At 39.6% G+C, this 24,785-nt stretch overlaps 1 protein-coding gene across 12 annotated transcripts in view; it reads right to left on the bottom strand.

The window, feature by feature from the left end:
• Window positions 1-24,785, bottom strand: part of CDKAL1 (CDKAL1 threonylcarbamoyladenosine tRNA methylthiotransferase) — a 640,160-nt gene that overhangs the window by 73,708 nt on the left and 541,667 nt on the right. Inside the window, exon 13 of one of the 12 annotated variants that reach the window (XM_086370050.1) lies at window positions 15,375-21,482. The exons of the other annotated variants lie outside the window; for them this stretch is intronic. Coding sequence (XP_086226176.1) covers window positions 21,198-21,482 — 285 coding nt within the window. The 3' untranslated portion in view covers window positions 15,375-21,197. Of the gene's footprint in view, window positions 1-15,374; window positions 21,483-24,785 lie in introns of those variants that run through there. 12 annotated transcript variants of the gene reach the window in all.

A 24,785-nucleotide genomic window follows, 5' to 3' on the forward strand; every position in this document is an offset into this window, starting at 1 on the left:
AATAAGATGTAAAAAGTGAAAAAATGGGAGGTCATGAGAACAGAGAAGAAAGACCAGATTGGAAAAGTGTCTGGAGGTAAAGGGGGAAGTACTGGGATTGGCCCGATGTCCTGAATGAGGTCGGATTTCTTCATGTTCTTCTCAAGTCAGGTCCCTCATCCTTTCTGCCGTCACCATTTCCCCTGTTCTCCCGTGTTTTCTATTTCTAATTTGTGCTGAGCTAAAACAGAATATCTTGTTTCAAAAGTTCCCTCCCAGCTATAAAAGAAATCACTATTAAATAGTGTATCTTTTTAAAGTTGTGCCCCTACAACACCCTGCCACCCTACCTACACAATGATTAAAAGGCAGAATAATTCTAGAGAAAAATTAGGTAAAACAAACAGTTATTTAGGGGAAAAGGTTTTCTAGAAGATTACTTAGATATAAATTATAGTTTTTCATGGCTAAGTTTCTAGATATATTGGAATCAATATGGTAAAACAGTTTTTACGAACTTAAATGGCTACCAAAATTGGTCAGTAGTAAATGGCCTGAAGGTTTAAAAGGAAGCAATCAAAACACACAGTAATTACATTCTCAAAATAACATCACCATCCCTGTAGTTTAATATTTTACACAGGACAGCATTTAGTAACTGCTGAAGTTAATAACTTCTACAAAGTAAGCTGCTTTTCCATTTTATGCAGACAAGAGCCCAATGATTAAAGCTATAAAAGTTATGTATAATGAGTCCTAGTCACACCATTACTTTAGAAACAAAGCATTACTTCTGAAGAGGAAATATATGCGGATTGGAAAATATATCAAGACTTTGATATGATTTTCATCTTATAAAATATATAATGAAAAAAGAAAATAAATACAGGATGACATATGGAGCCAAATAATATACAGATAATATATATTGACATCTGTATTTCAAGATATAGATAAATATGTAGATATCTATAGATATCAATATATATTCATTCATAGATATCAACATATATTTATATACAGATAATAAATTACTCATTTAAGTATAAAATACTTTTTTATATTTAAAAGAGAAATAAGGGTGTTAGAAAAAAATGGATTCTGAATCAATTTTAACTACTTAAAATGGGTTTTATAGACTTCCCCAATGGCACAGCAAGTAAAGAATCTGCCTGCAATGCAGGGGATACAGGAGACACAGGTTTGATCTCAGGGTCAGGAAGATCCCATGGAGGAGGAAAATGGCAACCCATTTCAGTATTCTTGCCTAAAAAACCCCATACAGAGAAGTCTGGTGGGCTACGGTCATAGGGGTCCCAAAAAGTTGGGCACGATTGAGCAACTAAGCACGAGCATGGCTTTTATATGTGTTACTTCTTTGGAACTCAGGTTTAAGGATATACATGAAAAGCAAACCAAAATGTTCTGACATATGCGTGCTTGCATGAGGATGGATGATGTATATGGCAACATTCAGTGCTTACTATGTACAGCACTTTACTAACTTCTTCATAGGTATTAATTTATTTCATCAAGACAACCCAGTTTTTAAAAATATATATATATATACACATACACATACATACATATGTATGGGCTTCCCAGATGGCACTAGTGGTAAAGAACCCGCCTGCCACGGCAGGAGACACAGAAGACTCAGGTTTGATCCCTGGGTCGGGAAGATCCCCTAGAGCAGGGCAAGGCAACCCACTCCAGTATTCCTGCCTGGAGAATCCCCATGGACAGAGGAGCCTGGTGGGCTATGGTCCATAGGGTTGCAAAGAGTCAGATACAACTGAAGCGACTTAGCATGCATGCACGTACATACACACACACACACACACACACACACACACGTATATACTTTTATTATTTCCGTTGTGTGAATGAGGAAACTAAGGCACAATGCACTTATGTACCTTTCCGAAAGGTACACAGCTGGTAAAAAAGGCAGAGCTGAGGATCAAAGCCAGGCATGACTGTATATGAAACACGGATGTCATCCGGGGTCTTCTTGCTCCTTTAGATATAGGCTCCAATGTCCCACATCTTGTCTTACCAAAAAAAGTACAGTTCCTTCTCCAAATGACTTTCAACATCTAGGGGTCCTGCATTCTCAAGGTCACATCTAATTCCCAATTTCTGGTCTTTTGACTCAGTTTTGTGATTAAGGGCACAAAGGGAAAAAAGTACAAATCACTTATTAATTATTTAATTGAACTGAATATTAATTATTTCCCTACTTCATTCCTCTCTTTAACTTTCTTCCATTTATACTGAGAGAAAAATTCATTCTATTTTTCTACTGCCAAGTGGTCAGTTCTATCTTTCACAGTCTTGTTTCCTTGTAATTCATGGCCTCAGGTTCTTTTTTCATCCATAAAACTGTTTCTCAAAATAGTTTCCTAGATAAAGCTATTTCCTTTCCTAAGAGAAATTCTTTTCCAAGCTAAGAGAGTGATACCCTCCCCACCTTGCCCTATATATGCACACGAAGATAAAGGTGAGACATCTTATATTTTGATTAATATGAAATATTGCTATTGATGCTATATTGCTGCCGTAACAGAAGAAATCTGACATATGTTCACTGACATCAGAACAGAAGCAGAAGCAACTCAAGTTTAAATGACATTACGTTAATTCACTGAAGTCTTAAACCCATACAAGAGCAATCATTCTTCTTTGAGAAGCCATGGTTAGAAACGACAACCCTCAATGATAAAAAGAAATCACATACCTCCACCCTTCCAATGAGGTTGTCAGTATATATAACAAGTGTTACAAAGTCATGTCAAAACACCATTAGAAAACAACAGGTTAGGAATATAATTGGAGGCATACACAGATTACTAAATCATATGTATCTGATTCATAAGAAAACGAATTTTCAAAATATCACCTACTTCTGAACCAGTGAGTATGAATTATTTCCATGGCTCTATGTTCTAGAGGAAACTGAAGAGAGTAGGAGAAAGAAAGGATTTAAGGATACATTTTTGAAAACAAAACGATGTTTCATAAATTGCTGGCATCCTAAGAGTCAAACAGATATTTCTTGAGCACCAAGAGTCACTTAGATGGAGATGTGTTTGGTCCCCCTGGAACTGAACAGAGCACAGCTTGAGGGGCTGCAGAAGGTGGCCCTGTGGTTAGAGCCCCCTGTCAGGCAATGACCATGAAAGATAAAAAGCAATTCAGTTTTGGAAAAACAGTCTTTGCCTTCAAAATGTTTCTACCAAAATTGAAGAAAAACCACATGAAGCATTCTGGATACATATAAAATACACTTCAGAATTTGGGACAGGAAGCAAGTGCAAGTTCAAAATGAGCAGTGAGGCTGGTGTGGGCTCACAGAATTGCAAACACTGTGCAATCCCTGAGCAAGGAGTGTCATTAGCCATCACTGTGTCACTTGGATTTGACTCAGGAAATGTTTGCTGAATGATTGTTTGTGGGGGTGATATGTAGAACAGGTTACCTGTTGAATTGGTTTGACAGCTGTCAGCTACTGAAAAGAAGAGATTCTACCTTATTCGAAGGTATATCATATACCCACATGGATTACTTGGCCCAATGTCTGGGACCCACTGAGTATGCATTCATGTTTAGTATTTAATGGTCATTAAAGAAGGTGGGCTTCCCAGGTGGCGCTAGTGGTAAAGAAGCCACGTGCCAATGCAGGAGATGCAAAGGTTCGATCCCTGGGTCAGAAATATCCCTTGGAGTAGGAAATGGCACCGCACTTCAGTATTGTCGCCTGGAAAATTCCATGGGCAGAGGAGCCTGGTGGGCTACCATCCATGAGGCCACAAAGAGTCAGATATGACTGAGCGACTAAGCACACAGAGAAGGCAGGTAAACCGGGGATTATTACTAGGCCCATCAGAAAGCAAAAAGACTCCTGGGGACAAGTGAGAGCATTCCAGGAAAGCTGGCAGAGACCTGATTGAGAGTCGAGGGGAAGGAAGAGAGGAATCTATTTGGGACAGGAAGGAAAGGAAAGATCATGAACGAAGTCCAGGGTTACTTCCGAAGAGGAAAGGCGAGAATATTTAGAAAGTCACAGCGGTCTCCATCTTCTCAGTTAATGAGATACTGATACTTGTTTTAAAAGTGCATAGGTCATGGTCAGCGAAGATGACATTATTACCTGACCAGGAATAAAGGTGGACGGAGTAGAATCTGAGCCTTGAAAATGGAGCCTGAAAGTCACTGTGTGTATGGGGAGGTGTGGCATGCTAGCGAGAACTAAAACACTGACAAATTAGATACGGACCGTATTTCTCAAACCAGTGCTGTAACTGCTCAATAATTTTATCAAGAACTGTGCTAGGCACTGTGGGGAATTGAGAGAAATGTAAGATATGGCTCTTGTCCCTGAGAAGTTAAATAACAACCTGGAGATATTTCATGGTAGAATGGGAACAGATGCCAAAAAAAAAAAAAAAAAAAAAGTGAGAGAGATAAGGGCAAGAAGTTCCATAACAAGAACTACATTCATGCTATTTCTTTTTACATTAAATTCTAATAATTATCTCTTCTGCCCTTTTTTTTTTTCTTTTTTGCTGCTGCACATTTTGTTGTTCACAGTCAATAAATACAGTCATTTTCTGGCTTTCATTTTGGAGTAGTTATTTTAGTATGTATTTGAGTTCTTTTGTTTGTGAAGAATTTGCTTCTCCTCAAGGTTCACTGAACAAAACAAATGACAAAGCTTTGGTTGAACACAGGGTCATTTCTTAAGTAGACAGAACAGATTCTTTTAAGAAACATTCTGTGCAAATACAGACCTGTTTCTAAGCTGTACACCAAACAAAAACTGTCATTAATGTCGGTCCACACTGAGGCTGGGTCTGAGAGGGTTAAGGTAAAAATCAAGTTACTGTTACTTCTCTTTCAGTTCAGTGCAGCTTTTCTGTAATTCTCTAGAGCTAGGCAGCTGACAGCATGGATTTTTATTGAAGAAATGCTATGACATTTGTTCTAAATGTCACAATTCTCCCCCACAACCTAAAAATAGCATGTCACCATACCCCTACCCCTAATAAAATTGTTGGCTTGGAAATGACATTGATAAGCAAAATGAAGCATATAACCTTTTCTCCCCTTTTCTATAAATGTTTTATTTATTCCTGAGTAACATTTGGTATCTTTTGTAGGCTGAGATCAAAGGGACAACTCAGTAAATTTTACTGCTGAAGTAGTCTTTATGGTACGGGGCTGTCATTTCTAAAGCCTGTTTCAGGCTGGCAATGCTGTCATCTGAGTAGTGATCTAGTGACTGACAGAAAATATCTGTAGAAATAATGTGTGCTCTCATAGTAGTGTGACATTTTATGAGCAGTTTGACTGTTTTCATTACTCTGATTTCAGTCTGGTGAAGAGTGAGTTAGAAAGCCAGCAATGGAATATGGAAAGCCAGTCAGGATGAAGTTGACAGGATAACCTTGAAATCGGGCTGCTGTATTTAATAAGGCTGGGTGGCAATTATCTGAAAGCGTTTTACATATTAAGTTAGCTGGAGTATGTAATCTGATCAGTTCCAAGGTTACTGGTTTTATTGATAAGAATGTTTGGCTAGCTGACATTTGAGCCAGGTTTCAAGAAACTTTATGGAGGCTTTGACTATACTTGCCCTCATCATCTTAACTAGGTTTTAAGGGTGACGATTTGGTTATATAGGAAAATGTGCATTACAACAAAATTCCTGTCTGAACCATTCCCTTCAGTGGTGGGATTCTGTTAAAAAGAACATATTGCTAGAAAACACGGTCCTGGACCAAAGCCATGTAAACAAGCTTCCACCAGACGCTTTCAAAGGCGTCATTGGAAGTTTTGACTTTTAGTACTGCAAATAAGGGGTACCTGCGTACCTTGTTTATGAATACCCAACAGCCACTGTCTCTCACTCCTCAAAGTGTGTGCTGTTTGATAAACGTGCAATTAGTGCAAGAACTCCTCATCCTCAAAGGAGTGTGAGATACTACTCCTCTGAACTGGGATGTTCAGGGCAAGTATCTCTTGGCTTTTTTGGTGACACACAATCTAGAATTCCCCACTTCAAGACTGGTGGATGGGACGGACTTGCTTAAAGAGTGAAGACAGCCAGCTTCCCAGTGTTTACATCTTTACATGGCTTCCTTACTGCCAGTGTACACAGTCTATTTCAGAAAGCCCCGAAGCTGCCATGCCTTAATAAATTTTCAAATACTTTTATTAGCATAATGTAGTGTGGTAATGATAAGCTGTAAGGTTGTTGGGGAGTCTGGAGTTTCACAAAGGCGCTAGGATATATAGCTGGCAGAATGCCAAAAGGCCATTGTATATACAAATTACTGCAACCAGATCAGTGCTATTTTCATTGTATACTACCAAGATCATTTTATTATATAAATTCTCCTTAGAATGTTTTTTTTTTTTGTATACAAATTACTACAATTTCTATTTTGCTTTAACTCCGAGTTCCTCAAATGTTGACTGACACCATAAGCTCCTTGAAGGAGGCTATCTTTATCCCCTGTATCCCTAAGCACACAGCAGATACTAGGCATACAACAGACACTGATGTTTCCTACACAGAATGAATGCTAATGTCTCTTCTGCTTCCAGATATAAAATTTCATCCGAGTATTCTAGGACTTAACTAAAAATTCAGTCTTCATGTAGTTTTTAAGATTTTAGTCATGAGTGGCCATCTTTTCCATCTGCAAAGAATGTAGCCTTGGTTTTCGACAACAGTCTGCAGCTCCAATTGTGTCTCATCTCTTCCCCCACCCTTCAACTTTATCCTCTATTCCTGTGGACATTTGATCAGTATACTACCATTCTCTGAAATTATAATCAGATGCTTTAAAAACCTCTGATCATTCTCTGTAGCTGTGAAAACATAATCAAAATGTTTGAAAAAAGACTGCTGTGGTAGTTGCTAGCTAAAAAAGGAAATCATGCCCAGAAAATCTGTAATTTTTTCAAAAAAGGATAAAATAATTTATTGGGGGCTCAAAAGTATAGCACTGTGATTCTGTGCTTTGCTCAGAATATACAAAACACTGAAAAAATCAATGCTTCTGAGTTTCATAAAACAAAGATCTATTCTTCTGTATATGTTCTGAATGAGGTTTTCCAGGGTATTATTATTATTATTGTTATTAGATGGTGATAATCTATGAGATCAGATTTTTTTTGAAGGATGAATTATGACTATTTCCCAATGTAAACATTAGCAATAATGTGAAGCACAGAAGGGCAACACCAAAACCTCAGTTGTACATGCCTAGCATTTAACTTCATAACCCCTCAGTTAAGACACAGTCTCTTCCTTTGGTTCATTCATAAACATTCCCATCTTCTTGTCTGCCTCCCCATCCCCTTCCAAAACAAAACATTTATTAACTGAGGCTTCCAACTGTGACAGAAATTACAGTCGTGTTAATGGTACAGATGGTGTACAAAATGCAATCTAAAAACATGATTAAAAAACTCAGGAGTTAGGTAACCCAAGTTCATCTCGGATATGGCTGACCAGACAGCTCTCAGGAAGGAAATACACGTTTTTGGTTAATTAGTTTGCTTTTATCCATCCCTGTAATTAGAACATGCTTTCCCCCTACTTAATCCTCAAACAGTCATTAGATTTAATAAAGCTTTCTCGATTGCCACAAATGAGAAAATGAATTAGTTAAAAAGTAAGCATTAAGCTGGTATTAGCAATATGATTGTAACATTATGTGAATAAAAATGTTTTTGTTTAATTATTCAAGATTAAATATATCATTTTATACTTGTTGCAAAAAAGTGTACCAGGCTTCCTGTTTCTTTTCTTTCTTCCTTATGTTGCTTTTTAAGGGAGTAAAAGCATTAATACTGCCTCCACAGATTACATTCCACCAAATGGAAGTGATTATTAATCATTCTTTCCAAAAAAAAAAAAAAAAATCAAGCCATAATTAACTTCTTCTCAAGTCAAAGTAGAGTCAGGATCCCACATGACTAAGGAGAGAGGGTGGTCCTGGTTTCAGGGCACGAACCAGGGAGCTTGGCTCAAATAACTTGCAAGGCTCCTGGGAACTGACAAGGGAAGAGGAGATGCAGGTTAGGCTTCTTTATTCCTACTAGTTTAGGCTCTAAGCCCTTGTGTGATGGTCTGACCTTTCCTAGATCCAGACCAGTCCAGAAAGGCCTCCGAACTCCACAGGTCCCATTAGTCCCCACCTGGCTCTACTGGCCAGTTTGGTAAGAAAGTTACTCACACGGTGCTGCCTTTCAGACGACTAAAGGTGAAAGCCATTTTTTAAAGTGAAAAACAAAACACCATGAAGTCGAGGACCTAAGCTTTCCAGACTTTCATCCTGCTGAGCGTTCTCTGTACTAAATGAAGTCACTCTGTGTTTATGTCAAGGAGCATCTCAATAAAAATGACTTACTGTATGAAAAAGAAGCCAAGTTGGTCCTCACCTGTATCGTGTGATACAGTCATAGCAAAAACCTATCTGCTGGGTGGCAGGTTCTAGGGTGTCGACAGTCAACTCTCTGCCTGTGCTGGCTGAAGAGCCTTTCGTCATGGCACCCACAACCATGACGGCTGATGGGCATGGACAATTGCAGGCTCCCCCAAATGTAGTTATGGATCTAGATCAGGTAGGAGAGTGCAGGAGAAAGGAGGTTTATTTTGATCACAGGGAAACAGCAAAGATTTGAAGGTAGGCACCAGGTAGGGACCTGGGTAGGAAGGTGAGTTCAAGAATGTCTTAGTGGGACCAGTCTCTCCCAGGAACAATGCTAGACTCTCTAGAAATACATCCACATATTTTCCTTCTCACTTCAAAACTCATAAGGTTAAGAGTGGAGGCAACTGAGTCCAGTCCAGTCTTTCCATATTTACTGGGTTGAACCTACCTTCAAATTTGTATGATAGATTGGAGAGGTTAGGGTCCAAAATAAAAACCATTTGTTCTCTGGGCTATGGGACAACAACTGCAATATTTTGGGGTAATCTTAAAGGACGAGTGGTATGCCGTGGAGCTGATAGCTGGACATGTCAGCCACCTTATCATTCTAATTTCAGAGCAGGGGAAAAAACTCAAGACCCGGAAAGTACATGCCGGCACTCAGGCAGCTGCCTGGTCCCTGATTCCCAGAGCCATACTTGAGGATACATTTTCTTTTACTGGGCAATTGTATTGCACACAGTCCAGACCCAATAAGGACAGCAGGAAGATGTAATATTGAATACTAGTTTGGAAGTGTGAAGTCTCCAAGCCAGTTTTCACATGTATTTATTTTAATAAAAAACATTATATTTTAGTCCACCATAACCTTTAGGAAATATCACTCTTTATGTTGCCTAGTGTATCAAATTATAGAATCAGTCAGAAACCAGCCATGTGATTTTAGACAGACACTCAGCTTCTCTGGGCTATGGCAGCCTCAGTGCAAAATGAAGTGGTTAGATAAGATGATCTCTATGGCTCTTCTAATGCTAAACTTACTTGATTTCACCTATTCCCTAATACCACAGACTGCAAATCCAAATTACTATTCTTTGTTGAGATTAACTTGGAATGCTCCCTAAAAAGAGGTGAGGAATCAAGTTAAGAAAAAAATGCTCCTTTACAAATGAGGAAGAATAGAGAGATGCGTGTCAAGGTGGATGCTTGACCTAGGGGTTAATAGAGAATTCCAGTTTTCTGGGATGTCACTAACACAGGAGGGGAAAAAAAATCTCTTCTCATAATAATGTTACAAGCTCTCAGAATCTTTTTTTCTTTTTAAGGAGTTACTACAAAGGAGATATTTATTCTGAACGTGAAAAGTTCAGTTCAGTAAATGAAGACATTGACATTATTACTTTAAAATTTTTACAGACTTTCTGCCCTTCATTGTTAAAAACAAATACGAAAGTCTGCACACTTTTAACAGTCAAGACAATGTTCTGAGAAGGGCAAACGTAACGGCCTGGGAAGAGAGGCTGTGACTCCAATATGTGTACAGGAGTCCTGCACACTTAGCTCTGCAGACCTCAGAGAAACACGTGGAAGATATTAAAGTCTTCAAGGCTCCAGGCAACTGAAGGGGACGTAACCATCTAGTGCTCAAGCCTACGGAGAGTGAAGAACTAATGTTGGTCACTTCATGAGGTTGAAGCCACTGTGTGTAAATCTCTGATTGAGAGTAAGTAAGAATACATGATTGGAATCAAGATTGCTGGGAGAAATATCAATAACCTCAGATATGCAGATGACATCATCCTTATGGCAGAAAGTGAAGAGGAACTAAAAATCCTCTTGATGAAAGTGAAAGAGGAGAGTGAAAAGTTGGGTTAAAGCTCAATATTCAGAAAATGAAGATCATGGCATCTGGTCCCATCACTTCATGGGAAATAGATGGGCAAACAGTAGAAACAGTGTCAGACTTTATTTTTTGGGGCTCCAAAATCACTGCAGATGGTGACTGCAGCCATGAAATTAAAAGACACTTACTCCTTGGAAGGAAAGTTATGACCAACCTAGACAGCATATTAAAAAGCAGAGATATTACTTTGCCAACAAAGATCCATCTAGTCAAGGCTATGGTTTTTCCAGTGGTCATGTATAGATGTGAGAGTTGGACTGTGAAGAAAGCTGAGTGCTAAAGAATTGATGCTTTTGAACTGTGGTGTTGGAGAAGACTCTTGAGAATCCCTTGAACTGCAAGGAGATCCAACCAGTCCATCTTAAAGGAGACCAGTCCTGGGTGCTCATTGGAAGGACTGATGCTGAGGCTGAAACTCCAATACTTTGGCCACCTCGTGCGAAGAGTTGACTCATTAGAAAAGACCCTGATGCTGGGAGGGATTGGGGGCAGGAGGAGAAGGAGACGATGGAGGATGAGATGACTGGATGGCCTCACCGACTCGATGCACATGAGTTTGGGTGAACTCCGGGAGTTGGTGATGGATGGAGAGGCCTGGCGTGCTGCGATTCATGGGTCGCAAAGAGTCGGACATGACTGAGCGACTGAACTGAACTGAAGAATACTTGAAACAGAAAAGTCTCAGAAAATATGTGAAGTGATGGCAGGCATTCTCCTGGGTTGCCTGCTCACTGGGGTCCCAGCTTGCCTGCACCCATTTCCTTCATTTTGAAGAACTGACAGGTGATTCAGAGTGACCCACCCCATCACAGAATCCATTCCTAGAGCCTGTGAGACACTGGGCTCTCCGCTCATGGCTCAGACCTTACCAGCAGGTGGTTGCTTAAAAACAGTTGTTAATGGATGTAGGCAACTTCACTCGAGCCAAGGGGAAGATACCTGACGCTTGCTTGACCAAACTCTACATCATTTGACCTGCACAGTTCGGTGGGGTTAAGAGGACCATTTACAACTTTATGCTCATTCTTTCCCCGCCCCCCCCAGATCAAAAAACTGAGGCTCAAGGAAGTGAAATTAACTGATTCAAGAGAACAGGGCTTGGTGGTGCCTTGTGTAAAGTACTATACAAATGAAAGTAATTACTAGGATGATTCTGGCACATCTCTATAAATGAAGGCAAAATTAAAACTTCACATAGAAGGGTATGCTATTCTTTTCTGAATATGCCTACTAAAATGTTGGTGTTTCCCACCTTCAAATTTCCTCTTCACTTAGCCACCCATGAAGAGGTGTGCCTCCTCTGTGGTAGAGAGCAGGCTGGTCAGCATGGGGAAATGCACACTTCTATGACCTGAGCTATTCCAGACGGCCTGTCCCTGGGCGTTCAACAGAAAGCAGCAAGACACACAATTACCCTCCTGACGAGGGCCCCTGGGGACACAGGCCTGGAGAATTACGGCGTTAAGAAACTGGGTTTGGTACAATCAATAGTCTTTCAGGTTGACTCTGTGTGGAAAGAAAACAGTATTAAACAATTACGCTGCACATGAGCCTTCTCTAGAAGAGTGTGTAGTTGATCATTTTTATGGTTTAATAAAAATGTATCTGCTTTTCACTTATTACAACTGCACCAGGAAACTGAAACACCTAGCAAGACACCGGCTGAAAAAAAAAATGAAAGGCTGACAAAGTTAAGAGGCAGAATATCAATTTCTAATTTAAATAACATCAAGCCGATTTTGTTTAAAAACAAACACAAAGCTTTTGTGTGAGCTGTTAGTCACCCTCGTTTTTCTGCCACTGAAAAATGAACAGCAGCGCTTTGGGGAGGAAACGCTAATATTAAAGGCTGACACGGTCCTGCCTTGCACTCATGAGACATGGGCCATCCTTACAGACGCACTTGCTTTGATGACACACACGAAAATACAAAAAAAAAAACCCCTATAAAACAGAGATATATTCAAAGAAAAACAAACTTCTGGAAATTTATTACTGTGTGTGTTTTTAACGTCCCCAACTAAGGGTATACTGACCTATCCTGGTTGCTCTTATTTTTGATGTCCTGGCAAAACTGTTTTGAGCTTCTAAAAAAATAAAATATGACTAAATGAAATATGAACTTACAGATTAGTGTTTCTTCATTGGAAAATAAGGATTAGGCCAAATCAGCAAATTAATTATGTTCCCAACATTTTCGGCCTGATGGAATGATTATTTGGTTGGCTACAGGCTGCCGGATCATGCATTCTTCTCTGTAACAAGGCAAATTAGATATTTATGCTGCTATTCCAAACAAAGCAGACATGCTGTCTGGCAGGAATTTTTTTTTTTTCTACACTAGTTAGAACTCCTGTGAGTAAAGCTTACCAGTTTTGTCATGTGGCGCTTCTGCCCCGTCACACATAAACAATCTTTATGAGGGTCATACTGCTTCCCATTTAACAGTCATTAAATGTACCACTACCATTCCTGTCTCTGACTTTTTGTAAGAATTTTGTCACACAAACTAGTTCATGTTTATTCATTACGAATATCTTACTACAATTTGTACTTCCTGTTTCTCTGAGAGCATTCTATCTGTGTTCTGGCCTATGCTTTGGCTCAAATTGTCAACACAACTGTTCACCTCTGACTCTTCGTAATACCTGGCACAGTGCTCCTCATATCCTAGGCATGTCAGCTTCCGCCTCCCGTAACCCACTCAGTTGCTGCCAAGAGAGTTCTCAGCTGATGAATCCAGCCAGTCCCGCTTAGTTCTTGAGCTAAATCATTGTCAGGGTGGAGGGTACATTGGTGGCCACTAGCTCACTAGGAGGTAGGAGCTGAAATTAGGTGTGCTAAACCCCGCTGCTTGAAGCGAAAATGTAGTATCCTAATTTCTGTGGAGTCTCAGCTCTCCTGAAACTCCTGACAGGTTGACTTGATCCACACCAATTCTTTTCTTTCTTTCTTTTCTGTTGGTTTTCTGCTTGATGACCCCATGGACTATAGCCTACCATGCTCCTCTGTCCATGGGATTCTCCAGGCAAGAATACTGGAGTGGGTTGCCATGACCTTCTCCAGGGGATCTTCCCCGCCCAGGGATTGAACTTGTGTCTCCTAAATTGCAGGCAGATTCTTTACCAACTGGGTTATGAGGAAAGCCCTAGGTACTCAGAGAGGCCCCTAATTCTAACCCCTTGGCTCTGTCTCAAGTTCACTAGTCCCTTGCCAGGAGGGGAGGAAAGGAAGGTGAGAATTAGCAGGAAGATCCTGCTTTGGCATCACCCAACTTGAAGTCTTGTGTGAAACAAATTCATCACAATTCTGGGATTGCCTGGACCAATGATGCTCAAATATCTGAGGTGAAGAACAGCTTAAAAAATTTTCCCCTCTTTCCTTTCCTTTCTGAAAAGTATTTCAGATGCATCAGGAACGAATTGACTTATAAATTACTTTGTCAAATTCTTAAATGCTTACTCCCACCTCTGTACATAGCTCCTCTGAGATCAAAACGTTTGAGGACCTGCTGGATCTGATGATCTCACTTAGAACAGCATGGGCTAGGCTTCTTATGCTCTTGGGTCCCACGCACAGTCTCAGAGCTACCGAGTGAGTCAAACCTGAGCTGGCCCCATTGGAAGGATAATTTTCCATCCTTTATCCTGACCTCATCCCTTCCCTTGCCGTCCACGATGCCAACGGTGCTGATACCCTTGTATGCCTCATGGCAAAGGCGCTTCCTAGTTATGAAAGGTACACAATAAATATTTGCTGAATGAACTAATTCCTGTGTGAAAATTGCACTGATTGATTCACTCACTCAAAAAATTATTTATGAAGTGCTCAGTACGTGTCAGGCACTCAGTGAGATCCTGGGACATCCAACTTGTTCTTAAGTAGATTTCAGTCTAATAAGAGAGACAGGAAACAAACCCATAACCACAGTTTCATGGGGATACACGTCACGGCAGAAGGATGAAACTGTCACTTAGGCCAGTCTGGGTTTGAAACAAGCAAAGGCTTCCTGGAAGAGCTGGTGCCTGAGCTGAGTTCCAGTGGGTTAGAACATTTGCCAGAGGAGAATGCAGGACAAGAGCAGAAGAAACAGAACCTGCAAAAATAACGAAGCAGATGGAGCTTGGCATGATTGAGAGTCAAGTAGGGGAGTAAAGCTTAGACACAGCGGATAAGCAGCAAGGCGTGAACACAAGGTGTGAGTAGGAGGAAGGGAAAAGTAGGGAATGCAGTGCTTCCTATGAGCTCATGACCACAAGTTTATGCTGTGTAGGACTGTGCTGAGCAATACTCAGGATGTTGAGCATTCCTGACCCCTGGTACCACATGTCAAGACACCATCATAGTATGACAACAACCCTGGTTGAGAGCTTTGGGTAGACACATTATTTGGTCAAGAAGTGGCTAAGTCTCTTAAGAAGATGCAGTGGAACCAATTAGTCTGAATTAAAAGGGTGATCCTAAAACATGTGTTCAAGGAAAATCACATCAGTCACATCCAGGTTTTTCCCAAGAAAAATCACATTAGATCCCTCCAGTGTTTACATCTGGCCTCTACATGGGGGTGAATCCATAAGTAACTTTACCATAAATCCGATTCCACTCATCAAGTATCTACTTAGAACCTATTAAATGTCAACTTCTGGCCTAGTTTCCTTTAAAGCACTTGAAAATGTAAGACATGGCCTCTACCCATGAGAAATGTATAATCTAGTTGCCAAGACATAATTAAGCATACACACAGGGCGGAATATAATCCAGTGCTTGACAAGAGTATTATTCATATGTTTCATGGGAACATTTAGCAGTTAAGTGGATTCCTCTTTACTCCTTCTCCTTGATCTTTCATATCTGACCACATCCTCTATCAGAGAAGTGCAACAAAACAGAGAGTCAGCAGAAAGCAGAGATTACCAACAACTCCCTACCAGTCTGCCCAGTCTCTCCTTTATTAGGGATTTTGGAGAAGATGCAATTTTAATTTACCTAAGAGGAAATAAAGTTATTCTTGCCTGTAACATATATCTTAACAATTAACATGATTTTCCTATATTCTCCATAAGTGATGATTTTAAGAAAAGACACACTACTACTGATTTTGTGCTGAAGGTGGAAGTTGTTTTTCTCTGCCTTCTCCAGTGCTGTTATGTCCTTCTTAGGATACGCTGGTGACCAGAAATGACTCCTTCTGGTCATTGTGCTGCTGCTGCCATGCTCTCTTCACCCCAGTTCTCTTTCTCGATGACACTACATTTTCCTGAACTACATGGTCACAGTGTTATGGGCTTTGCCTGAAAGGGATAGCTGCCAGTGATCTGTGGATCTCTTTGCGGGGATCATAGTCATCAAAAGTAACCTCCCGCTGGAGAGAAGGCTAATTTCAAGTTATCATTTTCATAGATTGCATAATTGATCAGTTCCAGAAAGTTTGTTAGAAAGTAAGAAGGTTCATTAACACAGGTGAGTCAACAATTAGTTATGAATACTTGGGCTTGAGTCCTTGTCTCTTCTATTAAAATGAAAGTAGCCAGGGAGATTGTCACATTGACCCTTTTTAATCATTTATACCTGGTAATGTACATGTATAGCATAGTCTTTCCTGCAAGTGGCTTGACTGTGAGAGGTGGGGAGGAGCTTGGGAGCAATGAGCAGGTCAGGCAGAGAGGAAAGGGGGAAGGTAACTGCCAGAAGAGGCAAACTTGACTTCACAACCTTCTCCAGGTCTGGGCTGGACTTTGAATTTATGTATAAAAATGGCCTTGACTGGGTCAAGCCATGATGTGTGTGTATTTTCATTACGATCTATTTTTCTCAACTGTCATGGAAAGGCGTGAGAAATACAACATGAAAATATTCAATAATTCAGTATTTCTAAGTGTCTAGACTCCTGAGTATATTAAATAGTAATTGTTTAGCAGGAAGGGAAAGGAAATGGATAAGAGACTTTAGGAGCACTTATGTACAATGAATCGGCTGTTTTGAAAGGTTCATTTCTCACAACAATTAGACACGGTGCTCCCCTAGTTTATAGATGACCAATGAGAGGGTCAAACACACTAGGAAACGTGCCCAACGTGTCACAGCTAGTAGAGGAGAAAAGGCACTTTCTAAGCTAGGTTCACCTAACGTTCTTATTACTTGCTCTTTCTCCTATTCGCTATGCCGCCCAGATGTTTTGCCAAATTTCGATCACAGAAATGGGAAAAAAATTATGTTCACTAAAGGATGGGCATTTAAAAAGCTTTGGGTGTGGTTGCCGGGTTGAAATGTTACATAATGGTTTCCTCCAAACTCACACACCCGCTGATAATGTTGGTTACTATGGCTGAGCTACTGACTTTGGAGAAATTGTTTTCTTTTGCATGACAAAATTGAGATAGCAATAAAGTATCTACACAGATCTTCCAGGGTTAAGGGCATCAAGCATCATTTGAAATAAAAATATGGCCCTAGTAACACATTTGAAAGTGAATTGTGAGGAGAACAGGGCACACGTGTATGTTACACGGAGCTGTTCTAGGAATGTTTATAAACAATAGATGTGGAATGAAGAGCCGAAGAGCTGTGATATTAAGACTTTCCACTCTTAGGGAAAATAGGGACACCTTGGCCTATATATTATTTGATTCTGACAAGCATCTTCCCATCTTGTCTAACCTTTCTATTAACCATACAAGAAGCTTTCCTTTCAGTATTTTGTTTTTCTGCCATCTGAAAAAAATGAGCTTTAACAGCCATCATGCCATCATTATGCCCTGTGAATAGATTCTTTTAATGAAGAATTCTAGTGAAATTATTGTTTAGGAAAAGAAAACCAATTCACATTTTTATGTGTTTTATCTTTTAAAAAAGCCTACATCATAAAAATGAAGACACTTTCAATAGATAAATATCTCGTATATTTAGAAGACTTCAGTCTATTTACCATTTCAAGACTTTTTCATGCTTAAACTACCTTTTGAAAATAGTTTGAAAATAGGTAACAGATTGAAAAAGAAGGTAAGTTAAGAGTAGTTCCTTTCTTTAATATTACAAATCCACCTTTGGCAGTGAAGGTCAAGTGCAGGTTATAAATAATTGAAATAACTCATAACTAATACACAGGTTGATCAACTACTATCGAAAACAGCTAGCTTTTTTTTTTTTTTTAATAGAAAGAATGGGTATCTTCAATGTGAAACTAAATAATTACAGCAAACTGGGTTAACTCTGACATGTAGAATTCTACAGAGCCAATCAATGTCCGTTCCCTATTGTAAATGAGCCTTGATGACCTTTTGTTCACATTAATGCTGACAAACTGCATGATACATGACTGTCCCACTCTCTAGCTCCTCCCAATAGAGTTTTCGGCTTTTATTCCAGTCAGTGCACTTACTCCACGTCTATGGATGTGGCGCAGGGCACACATTAGTCGGGGGTGGGGGTGAGGGAGTGGAAATGGCAGACACCGGTCTATACTGTCAATAACCTTGGAGACCTTGGGGAAGATACAAGGGCAAATAATCTACTGTGGTAGAGAAGAGACAGCTAGGAAGCAATCCCTCAGTATTATCTTTATGATTTGAGATAGCGTCAAAAGACGTAATACATGAGAGTATTTCCTCCATCAAGGAAAAAGCACTGGGAAGTTACCTGCACAGGTAGGTGTTGCTTCTTTGGTTACAATTTAAGCTGGATGTAGAAACCCAAAGAGGTACACTGGGACCATTACCTTCTTGGTGAATGAACACAAGGGCCATGACAATTTTAGATAAACTTCTAAATATGAGTTTTAGGGGGAAAATGTGGGTAATTTTAGGACTTAGGAGAATGAGGAATACATTCAGTTTAGTTCAGTTCAGTTCCTCAGTCGTGTCCGACTCCTTTGCGACCTCATGAATCGCAGCACGCCAGGCCTCCCTGTCCATCACCATCTCCCAGAGTTCACTCAAACTCACGTCCATCGAGTAGGTGATGCCATCCAGCCATCTCATCCTCTGTCGTCCCCTTCTCCTCCTGCCCCCAATCCCTCCCAGTATCAGGGTCTTTTCCAATGAGTCAATTCTTCGCATGAGGTGGCCAAAATATTGGAGCTTCAGCTTCAGCATCAGTCCTTCCAATGAACAACCAGGAATACATTGACCTGAATCAAATAATGAATGAGTCTTGATCCCCTCAACTGTCTTCAGGTGTGAAGCTGGTACAGCATTCCTTGTGCTTTCAAAATTTCATACAATGTGGGTCCTTTGAACTGTATCTGTAGCTTGCTATGAACAATATTCGGAGAAGGCAATGGCACCCCACTCCAGTAATCTTGCCTGGAAAGTCCCATGGACGGAGGAGCCTGGTAGGCTGCAGTCCATGGGGTCGCTAAGAGTTAGACATGACTGAGCGTCTTCACTTTCATTTTTCACTTTTATGCATTGGAGAAGGAAATGGCAACCCACTCCAGTGTTCTTGCCTGGAGAATCCCAGGGATGGGGGAGCCTGGTGGGCTGCCATCTGTGGGGTCGCACAGAGTCGGACACGACTGAAGTGACTTAGCAGCAGCAGCAGCATGAACAATATTACTATAACAGAGTCACTGATAACAGTGGTGTGAGTGGCACTTGGTGTGGCCGTTAGAATTAAAATTAGGTGCTCACCTCTCTCCTCCTAAGCACACCACGTGTTGAGACCTTGGCCTACACGATTCTTTGTTTCCAGTGCCTTGCTTACAGTGACTGAATGAACAAATGCAAATTTATAAAATTTCACATAATGATTTCTGAGTCTTGAGCTAAATGGGGACAAAGCTGGCATCAGGGCAAGACTTAGTTTACAGACATTAAAATTCACCCTGTGATACTAGGCTCAGTGCACAGAGGCACCTGATTTCATCCAAAGTCAGAGCAAACACAAAATCAAGCCTTGAATGGAATTTATTTTTTCCTTATTTGCAGAACCATACACATCCCTCCAACAAGCTGGCATGTGAAAAAGTGTCTAAAATTCAATAACAAATAAATGTTTATATATTCATGATAATGCCAAAACACAATAGTGTAGATTCATTAAAAAGGTACAGATTTAAAAGTCACTTGTGTTCTTGTATTTACTATTTGAAAGAGGTTTATTTGGCGCTCTGGGACTTCATTGCCTTTTGAATCAAAGTCTAATGATGAGTCATGGAGGAAGGGGAAAGCTCTCTAGTTTGTAACTTGTACATCTGTTCATGCCCTCCCTCTGCCTGGCCCCAGTTCTCCAACAGAGAAGTGAAGCACTGGGCTTAGAAAGCTGTCTTTCTGGCACTGCCTTCCTGAACGAATGAAATGTTTTGCTCAAAAGCCCTACCGTTTCAGTCCTGTTCAAGCTTCAGGATGAATGTCCTTAATTTTAAAGAAGCACAGTCCAATAGTTTAGATATTCCTTGAAGAAGGAATTAAATTATGTTTTATTTCACTAGCATATGGTCCTTTACAGGCAAATAAAAGTTTTCAACCTCTGCTGTAAACTCTAAAGGAATTTTATACAAGAGAAGGAACCCAGGCACTAGGAAACACATGTATTCATCATTTCACTGGTTTTTTAATTAACTGTGATGTAGGACGGGTATGTATCACTGTGCAAACTCTCACGAATATAACAGATGAAATCCAGGGAAGTTTCATCGACACAAATTATAACACATATATTTCTCATGTATTTAAAAGTTAACACGTGTACATTATACCATTTGGTCCTCACCAACCATGTTCAAGATAATAAATCAGGTTTGAATTAAAGATATTTCTTTTTTAGATAAAAAGCTCAGTGAGACTATTATGTATGAGAAGGATGATTATGTATTTTCTACTCTCTAGTTTTTCAATGCAGTGTTCTTAGTAGTTGAGTGTATTTTTAAAAATCAATTAATAGAATGAATTAAGTAATAATAGGATGTAAATTACTGGAAATAGGCTGGCCAGTTTGAACCCATTTTCAATACTGTTCAGCTAGCTGAGTGGCACTGTCAAGATATGAACCCTGCCTCCCCTTAGCAAAATAAGAGTTTTTCACAAATTCCTAGAACTACATTGGTGTTCTCATGGTCATAGTCCTGTTTATCATAGATTTTCTACTCTCTAGTTTTTCAATGCAGTGTTGTTGGCAGTTGAGTGTATCTTTTGAAATCAATTAATGGAATGAATTAAGTAATAATGGGATGTAAATTGCTGGAAGAAATAGCTTAAAATAGCTTTAAAATAAGAAACAGATGAGACGAATATTTTATGTTACTGTTTTAAGTCTTAAAAACTACTTTTTTCTAGCTTTATAGATAATGTTACCTTAATATCATAAACTCTTCGGATGTCCATTTGGGCCCATGGATTACATTTTATACAATTTTCTATTGGTATTGCTCATAGTGCTCATGTGACACATTAAACCTCAAAGAAATGACATTTCAAACAGAAACTGCAGTTCACGTTTTTCTCATCAAAAAAACACAGTATCAGCCTTGTGTCCCATGCATTCTTCCAGGACTGAGCCCTGTTAAGAGTTTGGCTTGTATTTTGCATCCAACCCAAGTTGTATGCAAGGTTAAAGTGAAGCTTTAACCTTCACTCTTTCTTCAGGAGTAGGAGTCATTAAAATACATCCTTAGAATTTAAGGCACACATTAAGAAGATGTAACCACTGAGGAATATGGTGTGGTGCTGTTAGGATAAAATTTAATTAATACAACACAAAATGTGTTTTACGAAGTTATGGTTTTAATTTGCTACCTTAAGAAATATGCTCTTGCAATTGTGTACAAGGGAACTTCCCAAGAGAATTTAAATCCTCTTTTACCCTCCCTCTTCGAAGTGCTGAAACGATTATGATTAATGCACACTAAATCCCTCTTTACTGGAAAGGGCCTAGCAAATTTCTAAAACCAAATTTAAGCTACTGAGAAGTACGACAGTCCAGAATCTGGAACAACTTCCTGAGACTTGAGAATTTCTATCCTCTCTCTTTTTCCCTTCGGTGTTATGACACAGCAGGAGGCAGAGTGTGTGAAAGGTGGGCCCAGCCGGAGGCAGCACAAAAGAGCAGGCGGTGTACAACCCCAGCGACCCCAGCAAACGGATGACCGACATGGGACGCAAGCAGTTCACAGGAGAAAAAGTGCATCTGTGTTGCGGCCTGCATTTACCCTGCATCTTAAGAAGCAGTTAGAGAGAGATACAAAGTAAATATGGGCAAGGTACGTATTATAAGCATGCAGCGCTCTAAATTCATAGGCGACATCGGCAAAACCATATATGTGCATGTAAATGTGCATATGGCCTTCTTTCTCTTAATTCCTCAGTCTTCACAAACAAATGCACTAGTGGGAGGTTAGCACAAGTAAAAACAGCATTAATGGGTCGCATATTAATATTTATGCTTTACTATATAAAGACCTTGCATACATTATGACTCTGTTTTGCAAGCTGAATGAATAACTAATGTTACATTATGTATGGGTACATATTAAACAGACGTGTCTACACTTTCTTAGTTCAGGATATGATTAATGCAGCCTATCAGAAGCCAGATGGTGCAGAACTAGAACCATCAATCAAAATGAAAAGACCACTGCGTGCTCTCCACAATGAGGTTCTCACAAATGGAGATGCTGTTCACAGACCCTAACTGGTAATAGGCAGAAAATGCCAAGAACATAGCTGCACTGTCCCACTGGGATAAAAAGTCGCAGCTCAGGCTTGGCGGGATACAAAATCTGGCGTGGGCATTCGTCGCTGGAGCCCTTGAGCATAAGAGCTGGGAAAACCCCAACAACCAGTCTGTCCTTAAGGTTAACAAAAAAGAAATTCAGAAGCTTTTTCATTATTTTAATAATGTTTGCACTGATGACAGTATGTGTCAAACAGCATCCATTTCCCATTTGATTTGGGATGGGACAGTGCCACGTAGCAACACAGCAGCTGCCACTGTCTGCCTGACGCGTGGGCTGGCGTCTTTCTTCTCTCGCACAGGCTTTATTATAAATAACCCCAAATGCTTTAGTATTACTTTGCAGCCTTTCTCCATGGATCTATGGGAAACAATTTTAGTCTCTGTTATGTTTAATACTAACGACTATTTTGGGGGCAGTTGTAGGCAGAAAGGTGGTTGAAAGATGTTTCCTGTTCCTTTAATAGCTTTACATAAAAATAACTACAGAAACACAAGGTGCTTTGTTTTTGTAAATGGATCATGTGTGCTTAGAAAATGTTAAATAATCCCCATGCATTGCAGGACTAGGAAAAAAAAATTAAAACGAATATATATAATAGCCACTGAAATACCATCTCGGAATTCTAATTTTCTAGAATTTAGAGGAGGGAGACAGATGTACACGCAAGAAGAAAATTCCAGGAAATGTATACTCCCTCCAGGACAGTTATGCAGCAAAATGAGGTATTTAAATACGTTGAAAACCACACATTTAAAAGGCTAATGGAAATAAAAATATTTGGAAAACTTAAGTGTGTTATCTAAAGATATTTCCATCTAAAGATAAAAATTATATTATGACCTTCATAGCTTGACATGTGAAATAATTTGGAAAGAGAACAGCCTACTTTAACTTTTGTAGCAATGATGGAAAAAGAAGTGATCATGCATATTTACATAATTAAGACCTTAAATAGAACTGCAGTACTTAGGAGATTTTTAAATTTTTTATATTTCTATTTTCAATATTTTGTTGCAAAGTTACGTAAAATTCTGTTACCATCTCCCTTAGTAATATGAGCATTTCTTACATTGCTATAAATTCCATGTAAATAATCGTTATCAGCTGGGCATTATTCCACCGCACTTATATATTACGATTTACTTACATAATTAATTTCCTTAATGGCAAACGTTTGAGCTTTTTTCTCTCTCTTTCCTATCATCATTAATAATACAGTGAACATTTTCGTGAAAAGTGGTGTTTCTGTCTTATGAAATATTTCCTTGGAATAGATTTTCAGATGCAGAATTGCTGAGCTAAATGGTACAAATTTTAGGGCTCTAAAATTTATATTCTCATCCAGCACTTGGTAGTCTCTATTTAAAAGTCTTCATAATTTTATAGGTGAAAATAATACTTTATTATAATTTAAATTTGTACTACTTAAATTACTGGCTAGGTTAAGAATTGTTCTATGGTTAAATAACCACATTTCCTTTTTAAAGTCTTACTGATGTCTTAGAAAATGTGTCACTCTTATCTACTCATAATATGAATCAAAGATACTCCTCCTTGGAATACTGAATTTGTCTAATTCTTTGAAATCAGTTGAGATTACTTGAAGGTAATAGCTTTTAAGTTTATGTATTTATTATCCATTATTATTTTAGTATAAACTAAATATTCCCTTATTTAAAAATAAATATTGTTCACTAATTTGGACCTTGCATACATTATGACTGTTTTGCAGGCTGAATTAGTAACTAATGTAGCATTATGTATGAGTACAGGTTAAACAGATGTGTCTATACTTTCTTAGTTCAGTTCAGTTCAGTTCAGTTGCTCAGTCGTGTCTGACTCTTTGCGACCCCATGAATCACAGCACGCCAGGCCTCCCTATCCATCACCAACTCTTGGAGTTCACTCAGACTCATGTCCATCGAGTCAGTGATGCCATCCAGCCATCTCATCCTCTGTCGTCCCCTTCTCCTGCCCCCAATCCTTCCCAGCATCAGAGTCTTTTCCAGTCAGTCAACTCTTCGCATGAGGTGGCCAAAGTATTGGAGTTTCAGCGTTAGCATTATTCCTTCCAAAGAAATCCCAGGACTGATCTCCTTCAGAATGGACTGGTTGGATCTCCTTGCAGTCCAAGGGACTCTCAAGAGTCTTCTCCAACACCACAGATCAAAGGCATCAATTCTTCGGTGCTCAGCCTTCTTCACAGTCCAACTCTCACATCCATACATGACCACAGGAAAAACCACAGCCTTGACTAGACGGATCTTTGTTGGCAAAGTAATGTCTCTGCTTTTGAATATGCTATCTAGGTTGGTCATAACTTTCCTTCCAAGGAGTAAGCGTCTTTTAATTTCATGGCTGCAGTCACCATCTGCAGTGATTTTGGAGACCAGAAAAAAATGAAGTCTGACACTGTTTCCACTGTTTCCCCATCTATTTTCCATGAAGTGATGGGATCTGATGCCATGATCTTTGTTTCTGAATGTTGAGTTTTAAGCCAACTTTTTCACTCTCCTCTTTCACTTTCATCAAGAGGCTTTTGAGTTCCTCTTCACTTTCTGCCATAAGGATGGTGTCATCTGCATATCTGAGGTTATTGATATTTCTCCCAGCAATCTTGATTCCAGCTTGTGCTTCTTCCAGTCCAGCATTTCTCATGATGTATTCTGCGTATAAGTTAAATAAGCAGGGTGACAATATACAGCCTTGACGTACTCCTTTTCCTATTTGGAACCAGTCTGTTGTTCCATGTCCAGTTCTAACTGTTGCTTCCTGACCTGCA

This window comes from Bos grunniens, chromosome 23 (genome assembly GCF_055505025.1).
Source record: "Bos grunniens cultivar Pamir isolate PY7600 chromosome 23, Bosgru_T2T1.0, whole genome shotgun sequence".
Taxonomy (NCBI): Eukaryota; Metazoa; Chordata; class Mammalia; order Artiodactyla; family Bovidae; genus Bos; species Bos grunniens.